This window comes from Nerophis ophidion, linkage group LG09, assembly GCF_033978795.1.
Source record: "Nerophis ophidion isolate RoL-2023_Sa linkage group LG09, RoL_Noph_v1.0, whole genome shotgun sequence".
In the NCBI taxonomy this organism is placed as follows: Eukaryota; Metazoa; Chordata; class Actinopteri; order Syngnathiformes; family Syngnathidae; genus Nerophis; species Nerophis ophidion.
This window is the reverse complement of record NC_084619.1, coordinates 8,040,631-8,064,819: the sequence shown is the minus strand read 5'-3', so window position 1 is coordinate 8,064,819 and position 24,189 is coordinate 8,040,631. Positions and strand designations below refer to the sequence as shown.

At 43.2% G+C, this 24,189-nt stretch overlaps 1 protein-coding gene across 2 annotated transcripts; it reads right to left on the bottom strand.

The window, feature by feature from the left end:
* Nucleotides 1-3,285: 3,285 nt before the first annotated feature.
* On the bottom strand, nt 3,286-21,479 carry st3gal7 (ST3 beta-galactoside alpha-2,3-sialyltransferase 7). Of its 2 annotated transcripts, none has more exons than XR_009808069.1 (8): nt 21,008-21,470; nt 14,783-14,903; nt 14,371-14,705; nt 12,024-12,210; nt 11,817-11,957; nt 9,548-9,697; nt 5,378-5,445; nt 3,286-4,742 (listed from the first exon to the last, which is right to left on the bottom strand). XR_009808069.1 is itself a non-coding variant. In XM_061910200.1 (8 exons), the coding sequence occupies exons 2-8, from the start codon at nt 21,157-21,159 to the stop codon at nt 4,656-4,658; spliced, it is 1,173 nt and encodes a 390-aa protein (XP_061766184.1). In that variant the 5' UTR covers nt 21,160-21,268; nt 21,341-21,479; the 3' UTR covers nt 3,286-4,655. The 2 variants fall into 2 exon arrangements, 1 of the variants encoding a protein (XP_061766184.1); XM_061910200.1 differs by lacking the exon at nt 5,378-5,445 and having other exon boundaries at nt 21,008-21,268; nt 21,341-21,479.
* Between the last annotated feature and the right edge of the window lie 2,710 nt (nt 21,480-24,189).

Sequence of the window (24,189 nt, the reverse complement as noted above, 5' to 3'; positions counted from 1 at the left end):
GTTGGACTCCGCCAAGGCTGTCCTTTGTCACCGATTCTGTTCATAACTTTTATGGACAGAATTTCTAGGCGCAGTCAAGGCGTTGAGGGGTTCCGGTTTGGTAACCGCAGGATTAGGTCTCTGCTTTTTGCAGATGATGTGGTCCTGATGGCTTCATCTGGCCGGGATCTTCAGCTCTCACTGGATCGGTTCGCAGCCGAGTGTGAAGCGACCGGAATGAGAATCAGCACCTCCAAGTCCGAGTCCATGGTTCTCGCCCGGAAAAGGGTGGAGTGCCATCTCCGGGTTGGGGAGGAGACCCTGCCCCAAGTGGAGGAGTTCAAGTACCTAGGAGTCTTGTTCACGAGTGGGGGAAGAGTGGATCGTGAGATCGACAGGCGGATCGGTGCGGCGTCTTCAGTAATGCGGACGTTGTATCGATCCGTTGTGGTGAAGAAGGAGCTGAGCCGGAAGGCAAAGCTCTCAATTTACCGGTCGATCTACGTTCCCATCCTCACCTATGGTCATGAGCTTTGGGTCATGACTGAAAGGATAAGATCACGGGTACAAGCGGCCGAAATGAGTTTCCTCCGCCGGGTGGCGGGGCTCTCCCTTAGAGATAGGGTGAGAAGCTCTGCCATCCGGGAGGAGCTCAACGTAAAGCCGCTGCTCCTCCACATCGAGAGGAGCCAGATGAGGTGGTTCGGGCATCTGGTCAGGATGCCACCCGAACGCCTCCCTAGGGATGTGTTTAGGGCACGTCCAGCTGGTAGGAGGCCACGGGGAAGACCCAGGACACGTTGGAAAGACTATGTCTCCCGGCTGGCCTGGGAACGCCTCGGGATCCCCCGGGAAGAGCTAGACGAAGTGGCTGGAGATAGGGAAGTCTGGGCTTCCCTGCTTAGGCTGCTGCCCCCGCGACCCGACCTCGGATAAGCGGAAGATGATGGATGGATGGATGGATGGATGGCACAGTGATGATAGTGCCTAGGTTTTTTATCCATAACTTGAATTGCTTGTTTTGTTGTTTGTAATTTATTAAACAATACACACAATTTGTACCATATTTTCCGGACCATTGGGCTCACCGGATTATAAGGCGCACTGCCGATGAATGGTCTAGTTTCGATCTTTTTACATATATAAGGCACACCGGATTTTAGGACGCATTAAAGGAGTCCATATTATTTTATTTTTTTCGAAATGGAAAACACTTCCTTGTGGTCTACATAACATGTAATGGTGTTTTTTTTTTTGGTCAAAATGTTGCATCGATTATGTTTTACGGATCATCTTCAAGCCGCTTCCAGATGCGCCGTTTTGTGGTGGCGGTCTTATTTACGTGGCTCACTTTCGACGGCGTCTTCTCCCCGTCATCTTTGTTGTAGCGGTGTAGCGTGCAAGGACGGGAATGGAAGAGGTGTCAAAAGACGTAGCTAACTGTTTTAATATCATTCAGACTTTACTTCAATCAATAACGGACCGGCATCTCCTCATCCGTGGCTCACTGGTGCAATAACATCGCCGGAAATGTGTCCCGTTAAAAAAACGTCCGACCGGAACTCTCTAATAACTAAAGTTCCTTGGGTGAATAATATAAACTCACTACACCGGTAGGTTTTAGCGCTTTCATGGCCAGTTTACTGATAGATATAAGTAAGAACTTTACACCACTTTATATTAGAAATGGCAACAGCAGAAGATGAATGTCCCATAACAAGAAGATCGTGAAAGAGAAGAAGCTTATCGACTACAGACTACAAAGGCGGACGCACGTAATTTTTCAGGACTTATGCCGATCCCAAATACAGATCAACAGGTACCAGAAGGTAAGAAAAGTCACTTTTGCATAACATTGCGAAACAAAATGCCAGATAATGTCTTACCTCATACACACAGCATAATAATAGTCGTATGTTGAAGTACAGTACAATCCATCAAGCGGTGCGGCATTATAGCCTAACAAAGTCATACTAAAAAATGTTGATAGATTTTTGAACGGCGTGTGTGATGTTCTATATTTTCAATGGAACGTATAATATTTGGGTGTTGTTTACTTGAGTCATATTGCAGTCTACACCTATCTCTTGTGTATGACTGCCATCATATTGCAGTCTACACGTATCTCTTATGTTTGACTGCCATCTACTGCTCACACTTATAATTTCACCATGTACCAAATAAAATAGCTTTGAGGTGAAAGCAAAACCAGAAACATTCCGTACATTAGGGGCACCTGGTTATAAGGCGCACTGTCGGATTTTGAGAAAAAATAATGATATAGTCCGTAAATTTACGGTAAAAATAATCATTTTAATATTCCTAATATGTCCGTGTTGCGAATGTTAGCGACATGTTAAATGTGGAAATACAGCTAATATTCTGTGTCATAATTTCCATGTTTCGACTTTAAGAATAGGTGCGTCCACCTTGTCAATTCAATACAGTTTACTTCACTTATTTTCACCTAAAATGTTGCATCAGATAGACATAAATTAAAAAAATATTACCGCAAAAAATTACAATATCTGGCCACTTTTTAAAAAAAAAAATTCACACCACAATGCAACCAAACGAATAATATATGTGCAAAAAAATATATATATTTGTATTTATTTTTTTAGATGAAGCCCCAGGTGTATGTGTTTTTTTTTTAATAAATAAAACAATGCGTCATGATGCTACCTACTGTACAGAGTTGTAGCAAGAAGCAAACAGTCCCATTATAATGTGTTTATGAGGGCTGTTGAACAGGTGCAGTAGTAAAATGTACAGTATGACAGATTTACAGTCGGCTGTAGATACCTTATATCAGGGGTCGGCAACCTTTACCACTCAAAGAGCCATTTTGACCCGTTTCACAAAATAAACAAAACTATGGGAGCCACAAAACTATTTTTAAATTTATAATGAAATAACACTACATACTGAGGTCTTTTTTTTTTTTGCTTTGTGCTATGTATATACCGGGGGTCTCAAACACGCGGCCTGCATCTTAATGTGAAAATGTAATGTTAGTTTGGCCCGTGAGTTTTATATGAATGCATCTTGATAGCATCACACTTGTCAACCATCTCAATCTTCCCGGGAGACTACCTAATTTTAGAATAACTTTTTTCTCGAATATTTGCTTATTTTCACCCAGACTACAATGAAAAGGGCGTGCTATCGTGACATTTCCGGAGAACATCCTAACTGTAACACAACAGAACAAATACCCAGAATCCTATGTATCCCTAACTATTCCAGGCTACATTATACAATCCTGCTACCACCAATAACCCCCCGCCTCCCCCTTTATTGGTTGAGGTGGGCGGGGTTGGAGAGGTGGGCAGGGTTTGGTGGTAGCAGGATTGTAAAATGTAGCCTGGAAGAGTTAGGGATGCATGGGATTCTGGGTATTTGTTCTGTTTTGTTTATGTTGTGTTACAGTAGAAGCATTTAAGTCTCACCTTAAAACTCATTTGTATACTCTAGCCTTTAAATAGACTCCCTTTTTAGACTAGTTGATCTGCTGTTTCTTTTCTTTTTCTTCTATGTCCCACTCTCCCTTGTGGAGGGGGTCCGGTCCGATCCGGTGGCCATGTACTGCTCGCCTGTGTATCGGCTGGGGACATCTCTGCGCTGCTGATCCGCCTCCGCTTGGGATGGTTTCCTGCTGGCTCCGCTGTGAACGGGACTCTCGCTGCTGTGTTGGATCCGCTTTGGACTGGACTCTCGCGACTGTGTTGGATCCATTGTGGATTGAACTTTCACAGTATCATGTTAGACCCGTTCGACATCCATTGCTTTCCTCCTCTCTAAGGTTCTCATAGTCATCATTGTCACCGACATCCCACTGGGTGTGAGTTTTCCTTGCCCTTATGTGGGCCTACCGAGGATGTCGTGGTGGTTTGTGCAGCCCTTTGAGACACTAGTGATTTAGGGCTATATAAGTAAACATTGATTGATTGATTGATACAGTGCGGATGTTTTCCCAAAATGTGTTTTTCATCCTTGTTTGGTGTGGGTTGACAGTGTGGCGCATATTAGTAAGAGTGTTAAAGTTGTTTATATCACAACCTTCAGCGTGACCTGTATGGCTGTTGATCAAGTATGGCATCCAGTCACTGACACGTATACGACAAAGGCCACGTACTACATGTGACCGGCTGGCACGCAGATAGCATGGGGTTGAAAGCGGTCACGATAAAATGGTTGAGAGGCCGTTAGCAGATAGCATGAAGTAAAATCGAGCGCGATGACATGTTTTAGAGGACGATAAAGGCGTTGCTATCATGGCACGCCCTCTGTAATATTGTCAGGATGAAAATCGGAGAAATCTTACCCTGGTAGAGGCACTGAAATCCGGAGGCCTCCCGGAAAAATCGGGGGAGTCGGCAAGTATGCGGCTCCGGAGCCGTGGGTTGCCGACCCCTGCCTTATATGGACTGATGATGTAACTTCCTGTCAAATCCATCTCAAAAGCTTGTCTAACCTTTTGTAGTCAAATTCACTAACTTCTCCAGCAAATCCCCGAGGGTGTTGTGTGGTAAAGGTCGGCCTCGCTGCTTCCCAGCAGCTGCACGGGCCCGCTCTGAGAATGTAGGACATTAGCATCACCACAGGCTGACGGCAAGAAGATGGAAGAAGGCTGCACACTGAGTTCATCTTAGTGTCAGGGTTGACCATCCACGTCACAGCGCTCCCGTGAGGTCATTCACAGCTCCTGCAGCCACCAGCTCCCTCAGGAAGAGCTTCTCAGCGCTGACGTCATGCACCACCTGCAGGTACAACAACACTCACAGTAGAGCACTGACCTCCTCCAAGGCTAACAACCATTCAAGTCTTTTAGAACATCTTTCCTGCACTCACTATTCAATAAGAAATAGGTCAAATGTTGAACATTCTTAAAGGCCTACTGAAAGCCACTACTAGCGACCACACAGTCTGATAGTTTATATATCAATGATGAAATATTAACATTGCAACACATGCCAATACGGCCTTTCTAGTCTACTAAATTGCAATTTTAAATTTCCCGCGGAGTTTCCTGTTGAAAACGTCGCGGAATGATGACGCGTGTTTGTGACGTTATTGGTCGGAGGGGACATATTAGCCCAGCACCACTTACGGCTAAAAGTCGTCTCTTTTCATCACATAATTACACAGTATTTTGGACATCTGTGTTGCTGAATCTTTTGCAATTTGTTCAATTAATATTGGAGAAGTCAAAGTAGAAAGATGGAGGTGGGAAGCTTTTAGCCTTTAGCCACACAAACACACGGTGATTCCTTGTTTAAAATTCCCGGAGGTGAAGCTTTACTATGGATCAGAGCGGTCAAGCCAACGTGGTTCGCGACCACTTGTCAACCGGCAGGTTTCGGTCAGAAAATTGTGGTAAAAAGTCGGCTCTTACCGGAGATCAGCGGAGCTTCTGTCCTGCTGCAGCTTTGTGACTTCTCTCAGAGACTGGCGTCAACACACCTGTGGACACACCCCCTTTGACTATCAGGTACTATTTAATCTCACTAAAACACTAGCAACACAATAGAAAGATAAGGGATTTCCCAGAATTATCCTAGTAAACATCTAAATCGCTCCCGATGCAGTCGCCTTTTTTTTTTTTTTTCCTAGTCCTTCACTCTAAATTTCCTCATCCACAAATATTTCATCTTCGCTCAAATTAATGGGGAAATTGTCGCTTTCTCGGTCTGAATAGCTCTTCTTGCTGGAGGCTATGATTATAAACAATGTGAGGATGTGAGGAGCCCTCACACCGGTGACGTCATCGTCTGCTACTTCCGGTAAAGGCAAGGTTTTTTTTATTAGCGACCAAAAGTTGCGAACTTTATCGACGATGTTCTCTACTAAATTCTTTCAGCAAAAATATGGCAATATCGCGAAATGATCAAGTACGACACATAGAATGGACCTGATATCCCTGTTTAAATAAGAACATCTCATTTCAGTAGGCCTTAAAATCAATGAGCACATGCGAAAACTATTTAAAATATTAGAAAATTGGTGTGCGGGAAAAAAAAGGTGTTTCAAAGGTGAATCTTAATGAGTTTGTGAAAAACACTATTCTTTTCAGACACAATAGGGGGACTTCTTCACCACAATCGATCGGAGCTGAGCCGGAAGGCAAAGCTCTCAATTTACCAGTCGATCTACGTTCCCATCCTCACCTATGGTCATGAGATTTGGGTTATGACCGAAAGGATAAGATCACGGGTACAAGCGGCCGAAAAGAGTTTTCTCCGTCGGGTGGCGGGGCTCTGCCTTAGAGATAGGGTGAGAAGCTCTGCCATCCACATGGTGAGGAGCCAGATGAGGTGGTTCGGGCATCTGGTCAGGATGCCACCCGAACGCCTCCCTAGGGAGGTGTTTAGAGCACGTCCGACTGGTAGGAGACCACGGGCAAGACCCAGGACACATTGGGAAGACTATGTCTCCCGGCTGGCCTGGGAAAGCCTCGGGATCCCCCGGGAAGAGCTAGACGAAGTGGCTGGGGAGAGGGAAGTCTGGGTTTCCCTGCTTAGGCTGCTGCCCCCGCGACCCGACCTCGGATAAGCGGGAAAAAATGGATGGATGGACAAAAGGGTGGCTCCTTTTTTGCAATGAATTTGATGAGTTTGAGAAAGGTATTTAAGCGTCAACATTTTTTTTAAATCCTGGATTTGCACACGTTTTATGTAGTTGGTGAAAAAAACGTTGATATTAAAGCATTAACAAAAAGTCCTATATTTAGTAGAAGTGTTAGACCTGTTGATCTTTGGAAACCTCACAATTTCAATATGATTTGAGTTCTGGGGGTCACGCTTCGATTCAAATTTGATTCCCAATCCAAAACGAAGTGAATTTTATTTATATAGCGCTTTTCTCTCGTGACTCAAATCGCTTTTTACATAGTGAAACCCAATATCTAAGTTACATTAAAACCAGGGAGCAGGTGGGTAAAGTGTCTTGCCCAAGGACATAACAGCAGTGACTAAGATGGCGGAAGCGGGCATCGAACCTGCAACCCTCAAGTTGCTGGCAAGGCCAATCTACCAACCGTAGCCCGGTTTGTTATGTTATTGTTTTTAAGTATTATTTAAAATCAATACTTTTTTCAATAACATTGGGTGCCAGTTCTATGACAAACTACATTCCTCCATAAGATAAACAGCTCTGTTTATGTCATTATTACTTAAAAGAAAACTGTTTTGTTTTTATTAAATTCTACCCAAACATTCAATAAAGTCAAAAACAAATATGACAACAAAAGAAATATCCAACATTTCTCTGTTTTAAAGTAGATCTGTACAGCATATTCATCAACAATATGATTTGCCGGATTGGCTGTATGTATATGTATATGTATATGTATGTGTATATGTATATATATATGTATATATGTACCAACAGCAATAATATAATGAAATATATTTTTTGGGAGGAAAGCATTTTCCACAAATTTTACTTTCCAATTTCAGCAAGACAAAAAGCCTGGAAATATTGTTGAAAAATAAACAAGTGATTCAATTATAAATAAAGATTTCTACACAGAAGTAATCATCAACTTAAAGTGCCCTCTTTGGGGATTGTAATTGAGATCCATCTGGATTCATGAACTTCATTCTAAACATTTCTTAACAAATAAAGAAATCTTTATCATCAATATTTATAGAACATGTCCACAAAAAAATCTAGCTGTCAACACTGAATTGTTGCATTTCTTTTCACAGTTTATGAACTTACATTCATATTTTGTATTATTCAATAAATATATTTATAAAGGATTTTTGAATTGTTGCTATTTTTAGAATATTTAAAAAAAAATCTCACGTACCCCTTGGCATACCTTCAGGTACCCTCAGGGGTACACGTACCCCCATTTGAGAACCACTGCTTTAAATCATGTTACGGCTACTCTGTCGTTCCAAAAAGGTTTCCAAAAATAAAAATAAAGTTTCCAGAGTAGCCTTGAAGAGGAGGTTTTATGACGCACTAAATTCTTGAATAAGCACTGGCGGAGATATTTCTAGATTCAAAATGTTCATTTATTTTCACAAACAAAAAATATTCACCGTGGTTGTCTTTCTATATAATCAAAAATAAACTTATTTAGTGGTAAACAAACTATTTCACTCCTTCAGCATGACGGACAGACAAAGGCCACCCAGCTGTGCCGTCTTCTTAATTATCCATCAATTTCATCATTGGCATGATTTGATTCCATTGTCAAAACAATTAAAAAATAAATAATATAAATAGGCTCCAACACATGTAGATAATGGATTTCTCAATGTAAAGCACTTTGTTTCTTTTGAGATAAAGTTCTATATCAATGTTATTTACTTCACTTTGAACTGAACTCGGAGGCAGGTATGCACCACATTTATTAAAACCCCCCAAAAATTGTAGCGTTCTGGCAAAATGTATTTATTAAATAAATAAATAAATAATAAATGGGTTGGACTTGTATAGCGCTTTTCTACCTTCAAGGTACTCAAAGCGCTTTGACACTACTTCCACATTTACCCATTCACACACACATTCACACACTGATGGAGGGAGCTGCCATGCAAGGCGCTAACCAGCACCCATCAGGAGCAAGGGTGAAGTGTCTTGCTCAGGACACAACGGACGTGACGAGGTTGGTTCAAGGTGGGATTTGAACCAGTGACCCTCGGGTTGCGCACGGCCACTCATCCACTGCGCCACGCCGTCCCTTAGGAAAACGGTTAATCAGTTTCACGTAATCCTGCTCAATAACCGTGATTTTGGAAAAAAACCGAAAAAAAAAACATCTCTTTGGTGGAGGTCCATCCATCCATCCATCTTCTTCCGCTTATCCGAGGTCGGGTCGCGGGGGCAACAGCCTAAGCAGGGAAACCCAGACTTCCCTCTCCCCAGCCCTTTCGTCCAGCTCTTCCCGGGGGATCCCGAGGCGTTCCCAGGCCAGCCGGGAGACATAGTCTTCCCAACGTGTCCTGGGTCTTCCCCGTGGCCTCCTACCGGTTGGACGTGCCCTAAACACCTCCCTAGGGAGGCGTTCGGGTGGCATCCTGACCAGATGCCCGAACCACCTCATCTGGCTCCTCTCGATGTGGAGGAGCAGCGGCTTTACTTTGAGTTCCTCCCGGATGGCAGAGCTTCTCACCCTATCTCTAAGGGAGAGCCCCAAACTCATTTCGGCCGCTTGTACCCGTGATCTTATCCTTTCGGTCATGACCCAAAGCTCATGACCATAGGTGAGGATGGGAACGTAGATCGACCGGTAAATTGAGAGCTTTGCCTTCCGGCTCAGCTCCTTCTTCACCACAACGGATCGATACAACGTCCGCATTACTGAAGACGCCGCACCGATCCGCCTGTCGATCTCACGATCCACTCTTCCCCCACTCGTGAACAAGACTCCTGGGTACTTGAACTCCTCCACTTGGGGCAGGGTCTCCTCCCCAACCCGGAGATGGCATTCCACCCTTTTCCGGGCGAGAACCATGGACTCGGACTTGGAGGTGCTGATTCTCATTCCGGTTGCTTCACACTCGGCTGCGAACCGATCCAGTGAGGTAATGCTCATATATTGTGGACTGACCTGAGCCTTCATGGCAGCCATTGGTATGGTCTCGTAGTAGTGGAGCGGAGAGTGAGGATGCTGCATGTCGTAGCCAAATCCTGCCAGGCTGACGTGGTCACACAGCTGCAGAGCCATCACCACAGCACCAGCACCCAGTGTGGGCACCATCTAGGCAACACAACACAACCACCTACACTTTCTTGGACAATGGTAAGGCGTCGACTTGTAGGTTAAAGGCCTACTGAAATGAGATTTTTCTTATTTAAACGGGGATAGCAGGTCCATTCTATGTGTCATACCTGATCATTTCGCGATATTGCCATATTTTTGTTGAAAGGATTTAGTAGAGAACATCGACGATAAAGTTCGCAACTTTTGGTCGCTAATAAAAAAACCTTGCCTTTACTGGAAGTAGCAGACGATGTGTGCGTGACGTCACCGGTGTGAGGGCTCCTCACATCCTCACATTGTTTATAATCATGGCCACCAGCAGTAAGAGCAATTCGGACCGAGAAAGCGACAATTTCCCCATTAATTTGAGCGAGGATGAGGATATTGATAGTGAAGGAATAGAAAATAAATAAATAAATAGATGAAATAAAAAACGACGGCTCCGGGCGGCGGCAGTGTGAGCGTTTCAGATGTAATTAGACACATTTACTAGGATAATTCTGGAAGATCCCTTATCTGCTTATTGTGTTAATAGTGTTTTAGTGATATTGTAAAGACATACCTCAAAGTCAGATGGCTGCGTTGAACACGCCAGTGTCTCAGAGAGAAGCCAAGCTCACAACTGCCTTTTTTGACAGCCACTGCAGGAGGACGCATAATCCACTGATGTGTCCGGTAAAATATAGATCACAATTTTCCCATCCAAAAACTTGCTGGTTGACGTAGAGAAACATGTTCACTTGACCGCTCCGTGTTAAAGCTTCACAACAAACAAAGAAACACTGGCTGGGTCTTGGTGCTAAAGGCAGCTGCAATACACCGCTTTCCACCAACAGCATTCTTCTTTGACGTCTCCATTATTAATTGAACAAATTGCAAAAGATTCAGCAACACAGATGTCCAAATTACTGTGTAATTATGCGATGAAAAGAGACGACTTTTAGCCGTGTGTGGTGTTGGGCTATTATGTCCACTACAACCAATAACGTCACAAACACGCGTCATCATTCCGCGACGTTTTCTAGAAGAAACTCCGCGGGAAATTTAAAATTGCAATTTAGTAAACTAAACCGGCCGTATTGGCATGTGTTGCAATGTCAGGATTTTGGTAGTAGTGGGTTTCAGTAGGCCTTTAACAGTTTTCTGTTGAAAACGTCGTGTAATGTTGACGTGTACGCGTGACGTCACGGACTGTTAGGAAATATTAGCGCTGCGCACACACACAGCTAAAAGTTGTCTGCTTTAACCGCATTATTACACAGTATTTTGGACATCTGTGTTGCTGAATCTTTTGCAATTTGTTCAATTAATAATGGAGAAGTCAAAGTAGAAAGATGGAGTTGGGAAGCTTTTAGCCACACAAACACACGGTGATTCCTTGTTTAAAATTACCGAAGGTGAAGCTTTACTATGGATCAGAGCGGTCAAGCGAACATGGTTCTCGACCACTTGTCAACCGGCAGGTTTCGGTGAGAAAATTGTGGTAAAAAGTCGCCACTTACCAGACATCAGCTGAGCTTGTGCTGTCCGTATAGCTGCCGTCGACTTCCATCAGACACTGGCGTCAACACACCCATGGATACACCCTTCCGACTATCAGGTACTATTTAACTCACTAAAACACTAGCAACACAATAGAAAGATAAGGGATTTCCCAGAATTATCCTAGTAAATGTGTCTAAAAACATCTGAATCACTCCTAATGCAATCGCCTTTTTTTTTTAACTTTTTTTTTTTTTTCTAGTCCTTCACTATCAATATCCTCATCCATGAATCTTTCATCCTCGCTCAAATTAATGGGGAAATTGTCGCTTTCTCGGTCCGAATAGCTCTTGATGTTGAAGGCTCACATTATAAACAATGTGAGGATGTGAGGAGCCCTCAACGGGTGACGTCATCGTCTGCGACTCCGGTAAAGGCAAGGCTTTTCTGTTAGCGACCAAAAGTTGCGGACTTTATCGTGGATGTTCTCTACTAAATCCTTTCAGCAAAAAAATGGCAATATCGGGAAATGATCAAGTATGACACATAGAATGGAGCTGCTATCCCCGTTTAAATAAGAAAATCTCATTTCAGTAGGCCTTTAAATAACCCCACTTGGATGACACATACACACCTTTCCTTGTTTCACAGAGTATCTCTGCAGGACTTCCGCAGTCTTGCGAATGATCTCTGGGTGGAGGATCCGAAAGTTCTCCGGTCTCAGGGGAATGTAGTTCACCACCTCCTTCCAGAACCACAGCTTGGACCACAAGCTCTGCGAGACCCGGGAGGTAAGATGCTCGTCGTGTGTAATGGTTTTACATTTCAAACTGCAACGCACCAGAGGTTGTTTAGTGATGATAGAAGTCAGCCAGTCCAGGTCCAGACTCTTAAAGACCGCGAGAGCAACAATGTCGGTCTTGTTGTAGTCGTCGGCAGAGCCGGGCGCTCCCTCTGGGTACGTCACGCGAATGGTGGTGTGAGAACCAGCGTCTCTCTCGTAGCCCGGCACTGGAGCGTTGTTCATCCTGGGGATATCAGCATGTTAACATCAGCACTGAACCTCTGGTCCAAACCTGACCTTCGACCCCAGATATGTCCAGTATCTTTCCGTCAGTTCGGGAGCTCGCTCTCATGAAGATACGTGTTTGCCATGAGAACTAAGGTTCTAAAGTTGGAAATCGGTGTGCAAGGAGAAAAAAAATGTGTGTGTATATTAAAGATGCGCGGAAAGGCAATTATATCATCCGCATCCCCAAAGTCGTCATCCACCCGCCGTCCACCCGAGCCAACTTTTTATCTGAACCGCAACCGCCCGCTGAAATGCATCAGAGGTCGGCCACCTTTACCACTCACAGAGCTATTTAAACCTGTTTCACAGAGTACTGAAGACAATAGGAGCCGTTAACATTCTCGTGAATATCCAATGGCGTTCATCCTGATGACAAGAATAAGGGCGTGCTGTGAAGCCGTTGCCTTTGACATCTTCAACAACATGTACAAACCGATTGTTAGTCCGGTAACATGTTGTATGTAGCTTCCGCAATCACACGTACAAGATTGAAAGGCATACTGGGTGATACAGAGTACACTGATGGTTGTGATATAAACAATTGTAACACTCTTACTAATATGTGCCACGCTGTGAAGCCACACCAAGCAAGATTGACAAACACATTCCGGGAGAACATCCTCCCAGTAACACAACATAAACGCAACACAACAAATACCCAGAATCCTTTGTACCCATGACACTTCCTGAATATATTTTACACCCCCGCGCCTCCAACCCCGCCCACCTTACCGACGCATGGGGGTGGCGGCGGGGTTTGCTGCTTGCGGGGTGTATAAAATAATCAGGATGTGTCATGGGTACAAAGGATTCTGGGTATTTTTTGTGTTGCGTTTATGTTGTGTTACTGGGAGGATGTTCTCCCGAAATGATTTGTCAATCTTGTTTGGTGTGGCTTCACAGCGTGGCGCATATTACTAAGAGTGTTAAAATTGTTTATATCACAACCATTAGTGTACTCTGTGTCACCCAGTATGCCTTGCAGTCGTGTGCGTGTTGCTGCGGAAGCCACACACAACATGATGCTGGACTGACAAGCAGATCGTGCATGTTGTAGAAGGCGACTTAGCCAATGGCTTCATAGCACGCCCTGATACTTATTATCTGGGTGATTGCCGGCAGTCATTCTAGAGAATATTAGCCCTCTCCTATTGTTTTCTTCGCTTTGTGACACGGGTCTTAAATGGCTCTTTGAATGGTAAAGGATACCGATCCCAGAACCATGTATATCAAATATTTCCGGATGGTTCCCGCCCGAATCTAATTAAAATCTATTTTTTCGTCATGTCACCCGCCCGACCCGCGGACCCCGCGGATGAGACCGCAAACCGCGCATCTCTAGTGTATATATGTATATATGTCTGTGTATATGTATGTATATATATATATATATATATATATATATATATATATATGTATGTATATATAACCATGTAAATATACAGACATATACACATTTATATACATATAAATACATACATATATATATATACATGTATGTGTAAATATATAAATATATATACACACACATATATATATATATATATATATATATATATATATATATATATATATATATATATATGGCTTCACGGTGGAAGAGGGGTTAGTGCGTCTGCCTCACAATACGAAGGTCCTGCAGTCCTGGGTTCAAATCCAGGCTCGGGATCTTTCTGTGTGGAGTTTGCATGTTCTCCCCGTGAATGCGTGGGTTCCCTCCTGGTACTCCGGCTTCCTCCTACTTCCAAAGACATGCACCTGGGGATAGGTTGATTGGCAACACTAAATTGGCCCTAGTGTGTGAATGTGAGTGTGAATGTTGTCTTTCTATCTGTGTTGGCCCTTAGATGAGGTGGCGACTTGTCCAGGGTGTACCCCACCTTCCGCCCGATTGTAGCTGAGATAGGCGGCAGTGCCCCCCGCCACCCCAAAAGGGAATAAGCGGTAGAAAATGGATGGAAATGGATATATATATAATATATATATATTTGATCATAATAAAAGTATGAAATTCTCAGGATTTCAATATTTCAAAAATTCCTCCGATTGTGTATTTTTCTGCACTTTTGCAAGACTATTGTGAGCACCTGTGCAAAATATCAACTGCATTACACACCTGATGACAACATCATATTGATCGATATGAGATCCAAGATGGCTCCCAAGCAGGACCCCCCCACTGCCCACGACCACACAACGCCTGCACCCCTGCCCACTCCTCCTCAGCGACGGTGGCAGGTCCCTCTGAGGCAGAGCGGCCAGGGCCTGAGCCAAATGCTCTTCGCTCCCTCGTAGGCCGAGGGGGGGAGGCATGTCCCAGCCGACGTCTCGCAGCACAAACACTGGAAGGTCCATCAGGCCCGAGCAGCGGGGCAGAGACTTCAGGCGGTCCACACACCAGTGGGGCTGACACGCTCTCCACAAGTGGAAGGCCGAGCGGTTCAACAAGTCCTGCAGACCGAGACAAACAGAGGAGAGAGCGGAATAGAAATGTGGGAATGTAACGCTTGTTAAAGGTGTGCTCGTACCAGGTGTCTGGGATCCTGCTCATCAATGACAGAGTGTTTCTGCAGGGGGAAATATGCTGGAAGAAGAATGGCAGAGTAGCATCCCACTAGGAGAACCACACTGACGCTAAGGTTCTCGCTTCTGTGAGACAAGAGCACATTGTTAGTTTCACGGTGTACAGTCAATCCTAGTGCTGTCAAATGCTTCAATCCAGGGGGGTCAAACTCATTTTAGATCATGGAGAAAAGTCTACTCCCGCCGCTTTTTCTTTTTTTTTTTTTTAAGTGCCTCACTCTAACTTTCCTCATCCACGAATCGTTCATCCTCGCTCAAATTAATGGGGAAATTGTCGCTTTCTCGGTCCGAATAGCTCTTGCTGCTGGAGGCTATGATTATAAACAATGTGAGGATGTGAGGAGCCCTACAACTTGTGACATCACGCGCACATCATCTGCTACTTCCGGTACAGGCAAGGCTTTTTTATTAGCAACCAAAAGTTGCGAACTGGTAAAATCACGGCACGATTACTTAAAAATAAAGACAACTTTAGATTGTTTTCTTTGTTTAACAATAGAACAAGCTGTTAGAATAATTATGTATATTTTATCACACAACTATTAAGCTTAAAGTCCTACTGAAAGCCACTACTAGCGACCACGCAGTCTGATAGTTTATATATCAATGATGAAATATTAACATTGCAACACATGCCAATACGGCCGCTTTAGTTTACTAAATTACAATTTTAAATTTCCCGCGAGTTTATTGTTGAAAACGTCGCGGAATGATGACGCGTATGATGACGTGTATTTGGGACGTTATTGGTTGGAGGGGACATATCAGCCCAGCACCACTTACGGCTAAAAGTCGTCTCTTTTCATCGCATAATTACACAGTAATTTGGACTTCTGTGTTGCTGAATATTTTATAACTTGTTCAATTAATAATGGAGACTAACCCTGTTTGTTTGTTGTGAAGCTTTAACACAGAGCGGTCAAGCGAACACGTTTCTCTACGTCAACCAGCAAGTTTTTGGATGGGGAAATTGTGATATTAAGTCAGCTCTTACCGGAGTCTTCAGTGGATTATGGGACCTCCTGCAGCAGCTGTCAAAAAAGCAGCTGTGATCTTGGCTCCTCCATGGCTTCTCTCAGAGACTCTGGCAGCCATCCGACTTTCAGGTATGACTTTTAGAATCTCACGAAAATACTATTAAGTCAAAAAGCAGATAAGGGATTTTCCAGAATTATCCTAGTAAATGTGTCTAATTACATCTGAAACGCTAACACTGCCGTCGCCCGGAGCCGTCGCTTTTTCTTTTTTTTTTAGTGCCTCACTCTAACTTTCCTCATCCACGAATCTTTCATCTTCGCTCCAATTAATGGGGAAATTGTCGCTTTCTCGGTCCGAATAGCTCTTGCTGCTGGAGGCTATGATTATAAACAATGTGAGGATGTGAGGAGCCCTACAACCCGTGACGTCACGCGCACATCGTCTGCTACTTCCGGTACAGGCAAGGTTTTTTTATTAGCGACCAAATGTTGCGAACTTTATCGTCGATGTTCTCTACTAAATCCTTTCAGCAAAAATATGGCCGTATCGCGAAATGATCAAGTATGACACGGCGTATGGGACGGCGTGGCGATGTTGGTAGAGTGGCTGTGCCAGCAATCTGAAGGTTGCTGGTTCAATCCCCACTTTCTACCATCCTAGTCACGTCTGTTTTGTCCTTGGGCAAGACACTTCACCCATGCTCCTGATGGGTCCTGGTGAGCGCCTTGCATGGCAGCTCCCGCCATCAGTGTGTGTGTGTGTTTGTGTGTGTGTGTGTGTGTGTGTGTGTGAATGGGCGAATGTGGAAATACTGTCAAAGCGCTTTGGGCTCCTTAAAAAGGGGTAGAAAAGCACTATACAAGTACAACCCATTCACCATTTACATAGAATGGACCTGCTATCCCTGTTTAAAATAAGAAAATCTCATTTCAGTAGGCCTTTAAGGGCCGTTGCTATAGTTATTGTCAATTGTGCTGAAGTGGTATTTTTCTTTGTCTGGCAAACCAAAAGATTGCAAGCCAGTCTCGTATCAGTGTTTGTGTCCAGGATCGGCCTGCTGACTGCCAAGGTCCAACACCGCCGTGACGCGGACAGAGCAAAGCCAAGGTGATATCACCAGCGTCAACACATTTGCATTTTAGTATAATCATACATTGCGTCTAACGATAGTTTTAGTGATTTAACCAAGGAACTCCCAAATAAATAGAGGAAGCACGCAAGCTAGACTTTTAAAACATAGTTTGGATCTGTAACTAGAATACAGCCCAAAACACGTCTCCTCATTGAGCCAAATTGAACTCTGTCTCTGCACGATTCCTTGCTTCTCGTCTGGTTAATAAATGTCATCAGTGTTTGAACCTGACACAAGCGCATTCTGAAAGTGTACAAATCATAATGTTGTTGGGGGTTTAATTACACTTAGAGATAGAAATAGTATCCATCCATCCATCCATTTTCTACCGCTTATTTCCTTTGGGGTCGCGGGGAGTGCTGGTGCCTATCTCAGCTACAATCGGGCGTAAGGCGGAGTACACCCTGGACAAGTCGCCACCTCATCGCAGGATATAAATAGTATTCTATCTCTATTTGTCGTTATTTATACTTTCTGAACAAATGATGTGATAAAGTTCATCAGTCAACTCATTGGTGTTCCTTTTCAATCCATCAAGATAAACCCAATAACAGAATGAAATTACAGGATGTTATTTATGTAGTTTGCTCATTTTCAACATCATGTGGTTGATTTTTTTTTTTTTTACATATGTAGCGTTATCTACAAAGATACAAAGAATTGCTATTGTGACATCTAGTGGACACATTTAGAACAGCGGTTTCTTTCATTCAAAAATTCCAGCTCATTTTTATTCTCGGCAAACTCATCCCGCGCCGTACGTTTGACACCCTTGCTTTAAAGGGACGGCGTGGCGCAGTGGGAGAGTGGCCGTGCGCAACCCGAGGGTCCCTGGTTCAATTCCAACCTCGTCACGTCCGTTGTGTCCTTGAGCAAGACACTTCACCCTTGCTCCTGATGGGTGCTGGTTAGCGCCTTGCATGGCAGCTCCCTCCATCAGTGTGTGAATGTGTGTGTGAATGGGTGAATGTGGAAGTAGTGTCAAAGCGCTTTGAGTACCTTGAAGGTAGAAAAGCGCTATACAAGTACAACCCATTTATCATTTAATCAGACTAATCACACTTTTGAATTTGGATTAATCATGACTAATCAAAGGTTATTATTGCTCGCTCGCAATCATAGAATAACTTGAAAAAGAGCCAAACATTTGGACACAAATGGAATCTTATTGTCGGAATGTCACACAGGAACATTTTGTAGGTGTTTTACTTGAACGCACCAATCAATCAATCAATGTTTATTTATATAGCCCCAAATCACAAATGTCTCAAAGGACTGCACAAATCATTACGGCTACAACATCCTCGGAAGAACCCACAAAAGGGCAAGGAAAACTCACACCCAGTGGGCAGGGAGAATTCACATCCTGTGGGACGCCAGTGACAATGCTGACTATGAGAAACCTTGGAGAGGACCTCAGATGTGGGCAACCCCCCCTCTCTAGGGGACCGAAAGCAATGGATGTCGAGCGGGTCTAACATGATACTGTGAAAGTTCAATCCATAGTGGCTCCAACACAGCCGCGAGAGTTCAGTTCAAGCGGATCCAAGACAGCAGCGAGAGTCCCGTCCACAGGAAACCATCTCAAGCGGATCAGCAGCGTAGAGATGTCCCCAACAGATACAGGCGAGCGGTCCATCCTGGGTCCCGACGAGCGGTCCATCCTGGGTCTCGACTCTGGACAGCCAGTACTTCATCCATGGTCATCGGACCGGACCCCCTCCACAAGGGAGGGGGGGACATAGGAGAAAAAAAAGAAGCGGCAGATCAACTGGTCTAAAAAGGAGGTCTATTTAAAGGCTAGAGTATACAGATGAGTTTTAAGGTGAGACTTAAATGCTTCTACTGAGGTAGCATCTCGAACTGTTACCGGGAGGGCATTCCAGAGTACTGGAGCCCGAACCACAATTAAAACTTACTAACAGTTTTATGTAAAGACCGGTCAAGGTTTATTTTGAAGCAATATTTACCAGCGCGTCTACTCACTCATTGTTGTATTGCACTGACCGTAAAATACCCACAGCCTTCCAGTGTAAAGGAACATGTAGTGAAAATAAATTGTGAGATGAATCTGCATATATACATGATTAAAGCCATCATTTTGTGTGATTAAATCAAATGAGATATTATTCAGCCCAGCGGGCACAAGATATTGATACAACGTTGCAAAATACCAACCCCGTTTCCATATGAGTTGGGAAATTGTGTTAGATGTAAATATAAATGGAATACAATGATTTGCAAATCCTTTTCAACCCATATTCAGTTGAATATGCTACAAAGACAACTTATTTGATGTTTTTTTTTGTGCAAATAATCATTAACTTTAGAAGAAGTTGGGAAAGGTGGCAATAAATACTGATAAAATTGAGGAATGCTCATCAAACACTTATATGGAACATCCCACAGGTGTGCAGGCTAATTGGGAACAGGTGGGTGCCATGATTGGGTATAAAAGCAGCTTCCATGAAATGCTAAGTAATTCCCAAACAAGGATGGGGCGAGGGTCACCACTTTGTAAGCAAATTGTCGAACAGTTTTAGAACAACATTTCTCAACGAGCTATTGCGAGGAATTTAGGGATTTTACCATTCATGGTCCGTAAAATTATCAAAAGGTTCAGAGAATCTGGAGAACTCACTGCAAGCAAGCAATGATATTACGAACCTTTGATCCCTCAAAAACCGACATCGGTGTGTAAAGGATATCACCACGTGGGCTCAGGAACACTTCATAAAACCACTGTCTGTAACTACAGTTGGTCGCTACATCTGTAAGTGCAAGTTAAAACTCTACTATGCAAAGCCAAACCCATTTATCAACAACACCCTGAAACGCCGCCGGCTTGGCTGGGCCCGAGCTCATCTAAGATGGACTGATGCAAAGTGGAAAAGCGTTCTGCGGTCTGACGAGTCCACATTTCAAATTATATTTGGAAACAGAGGATGTGGTGTCCTCCGGAACAAAGAGGAAAATAACCATTCACACTGTTATAGGCGCAAAGTTCAAAAGCCAGCATCTGTGATGGTATGGGGGTGTATTAGTGCCCAAGGCATGGGTAACTTACACATCTGTGAAGGCACCATTAATGCTGAAAGGTCCATACAGGTTTTGGAGCAACATATGTTGTCATCCAAGCAACGTTATCATGGACGCCCCTGCTTATTTCAGCAAGACAATGCCAAGCCACGTGTTACAACAGCGTGGCTTCATAAAAAAAGAGTGCAGGTATTTTCCTGGCCCGTCTGCAGTCCAGACCTGTCTCCCATCAAAAATGTGTGGAGCATTATGAAGCGTAAAATACAACAGCGGAGACCCCGGACTGTTGAACGACTGAAGCTCTACATGAAACAAGAATGGGAAAGAATTCCACTTTCAAAGCTTCAACAATTAGTTTCCTCAGTTCCCAAACGTTTATTTAGTGTTGTTAAAAGAAAATGTGATGTAACACAGTGGTGAACATGCCCTTTCCCAACTACTTTGGCACATGTTGTAGCCATGAAATTCTAAGTTAATTATTATTTGCAAAAAAAATTAAGTTTATCAGTTTGAACATCAAATATCTTGTCTTTGTAGCATATTCAACTGAATATGGGTTGAAAAGGATCTGCAAATCATTGAATTCCATTTATATTTACATCTAACACAATTTCCCAAGTATGACTCAAAGCGCTTTGACACATTCACACACTGATGGCCATGCAGGGCCCTAAACACGACCCATCAGGAGCAAGGGTGAAGTGTCTCGCTCAAGGGCACAACGGACGTGACGAAGTTGGTCGAAGGTTGATTGTTTGATTGATACTTTTATTAGTAGATTGCACAGTACAGTACATATTCCGTACAATTGACCACTAAATGGTAACACCCCAATAAGTTTTTCAACTTGTTTTAGTCGGGGTCCTCGTTAATCAATTCATGGTCGGTGGGAATCGAACCAGGAACCAGCCCAAGGTTCAGGGTTAACCCCTTAGTTTACCCTTGCCCAGGGCCTCTAATGATCTGAGAGTGAGATTATGTTAATGCTGTGTTTATTTTATTTCATTTTTAATTTTCTTACCTGCTGAGGAAAAAGTGCTCTGATTGCATTTGTTTGGCGTCTTGTTTGTGAGCCGCAGGCGCCGCCGCCGCAGCAGCTTCTGCAGCCTCCGGCAGCAACGCAGACCTGCCGTGTGTCCCTTCTTCTACACTCAAGCCGTTCAGGATCGCCATGGTAACCTCACCTCAAACACACGCTGATTAGAAGTGGTCGTCATCTTTAATTCCTTGACTGTTTAAATATAGCTGGCCGTGCGAGTGAAGTACAGTCCGTCACGTAACGCTGCATGATGGGGGGGAAAAAAGACGGCATCGATGTCCAGTGTGGCTAAAATGGCCGCTGCTGTCAGATTACCTCACCCGAGTCTTCCTTGCACGGCTTACACATTAACTAGTCGAGGCCTGGACGTTGTCGGTGGAAATGTTTTCCAGACAAATGACTATTAAGCTTATTGTGTGTCATGTAAAATGATACCTGCATGCTTTTGAATGGAACACTCCCTCATGACGCAAAGGTTAGGTTTGTTCAGCATTGTTTAGCACTATTGAACACACTCCCTACCTCGCCTGTACACTGTACACCCGGGATGTTCAACCGGAGGGGGGGGTCAAGTACGGCTAAGGCAGGGGTCAGCAACCTTTTTAAAACCAAGAGCTACTTCTTGGGTACTGATTAATGCCAAGGGCTACCAGTTTGATACACACTTAAATACAATTGCCAGAAATAGCCAATTTGCTCAATTTACCTTTAATAAATAAATCTGTTTATCTATAAATACTGGCTCACCAGCACTGGCTTCCTGTGCACTTAAGATGTGACTTTAAGGTTTTACTACTTACCTATAAAATACTACACGGTCTAGCTCCAGCCTATCTTGCCGATTGTATTGTACCATATGTCCCGGCAAGAAATCCGCGTTCAAAGGACTCCGGCTTATTAGTGATTCCCAAAGCCCAAAAAAAGTCTGCGGGCTATAGAGCTTTTTCATTTCGGGCTCCAGTACTCTGGAATGCCCTCCCGGTAACAGTTCGAGATGCCACCTCAGTAGAAGCATTTAAACTCATTTGTATACTCTAGCCTTTAAATAGACTCCCTTTTTAGACCAGTTGATCTGCCGTTTCTTTTCTTTTTCTCCTATGTCCCACTCTCCCTTGTGGAGGGGGTCCGGTCCGATCCGGTGGCCATGTACTGCTTGCCTGTGTATCGGCTGGGAACATCTCTGCGCTGCTGATCCGCCTCCGCTTGGGATGGTTTCCTGCTGGCTCCGCTGTGAACGGGACTCTCGCTGCTGTGTCGGATCCGCTTCGGACTGGACTCTCGCGACTGTGTTGGATCCATTGTGGATTGAACTTTCACAGTATCATGTTAGACCCGCTCGACATCCATTGCTTTCCTCCTCTCCAAGGTTCTCATAGTCATCATTGTCACCGACGTCCCACTGGGGTGAGTTTTTCTTTGCCCTTATGTGGGCCTACCGAGGATGTCGTAGTGGTTTGTGCAGCCCTTTGAGACACTAGTGATTTAGGGCTATATAAGTAAACATTGATTGATTGATTGATTGATATGAAAATGGGCATTTCTGTCCGTCATTCCGTCGTACATTTTTTTACCTTATACGGAAGTTTTTTTATAGAGAATAAATGATGAAAAAAACACTTAATTCAACGGTTTAAAAGAGGAGAAAACAGGGAAAAAAAAAAATGAAACATAGTTTATCTTCAATTTTGACTTTTTAAACTTCAACCAAGAAAAAGAAGAGAAAACTAGCTAATTCGAATCTTTTTGAAAAAATCAAAAAAATAATTTATAGAACATCATTAGTAACTTTTCCTGATTAATATTAATTATTGAATTTTGATGACATGTTTTGAATAGGTTCAAATCCAATCTGCACTTTGTTAGAATAAATAACAAATTGGACTAAGCTATATTTCTAACAAAGACAAATCATTATTTCTTCTAGATTTTCCAGAACAAAAATAAAAAAAAAATGTCAAAAGACTTTGAAATAAGATTTAAATTTGATTCTAACGATTTTCTAGATGTACCAGACTCATTTTTTTGAATTTTAATCATAATAAGTTTGAAGAAATATTTCACAGATATTCTTTGTCAAAAAAAAAACAGAAGCTAAAATGAAGAATTAAATTAAAATGTATTTATTATTCTTTACAATAATGAAAAAACAAGAATTGAACATTGATTTAAATTGTCAGGAAAAGAAGAGGAAGGAATTTAAAAGGTAAAAAGGTATATTTACTGAAGGTCTTAAGTGTTGTACGTGCATACAAATGTTTTAAATTACATTTTTCTCTAAGATTATATTTCTCTTCTTTTGTAGAGTTAAAGGTAAATTGAGCAATTTGGCTATTTCTGGCAATTTATTTAAGTGTGTATCAAACTGGTAGCCCTTCGCATTAATCAGTACCCAAGAAGTAGCTCTTGGTTTCAAAAAGGTTGCTGACCCCTGCTCTAAATGCATTTGTATAAAATGTGTTCGCCCCCTAAAAATGACATCAAATGACGAGGACAAACCCTTGCGTCCGGCTGGATCATCGTCACTGAGACCGGTTGACAGCTACTCACAGAATCAACCTGCAGCTGTGAGTCACTCATTAACCAAGCGCTGAAAACTGGAGAACATTCTCAGACTGTGTTTTAGGCTCGTGAGCTGCAGATGTGAACGTTTGTGATCAAGGTTGCTGATAACAATCTGTTCATCATCCATAATCAGTTTTTGAAATACCAGGTACTAGAGAATAAAGCAACATGAACATAGTTCTCTGGTCCGAGTGGCTGTGTGAGAGACTTGTGTAAATATTGATTGAGTCGGTGGAAGTTAACAATAATGAACTGGTTCACCAAACCGGAACAGAGACTCACTAGGGATTTGGGGCCGGAAAACTGATTGTGTAACGTCTGTTTGGTCTTGTTTTAGCAGTTAAATGAACACTTAGCATCTAACAATCTATGTGAAACCTTTCAATCCGGTTTCAGGGCAAATCACTCCACGGAGACAGCCCTCGCAAAAATGACTAATGATCTATTGCTAACGATGGATTCTGATGGGTCATCTATGTTGCTGCTCCTCGATCTTAGCGCTGCTTTCGATACCGTCGATCATAATATTTTATTAGAACGTATCAAAACACGAATTGGTATGTCAGACTTAGCCCTGTCTTGGTTTAACTCTTATCTTACTG

Bases quoted from the DNA above. Each gene is read 5' to 3' on its own strand.
- st3gal7 (XM_061910200.1), bottom strand. From the start codon at position 21,159: ATGGCGATCCTGAACGGCTTGAGTGTAGAAGAAGGGACACACGGCAGG. The intron at 12,211-14,370 runs GTGTGTAATGCA...TGATATCCCCAG, and splicing joins CAATATGATGTTGTCATCAG to GATGAACAACGCTCCAGTGC. The intron at 11,958-12,023 runs GTGCGTTGCAGT...CGGGTCTCGCAG, and splicing joins TCATCACTAAACAACCTCTG to AGCTTGTGGTCCAAGCTGTG.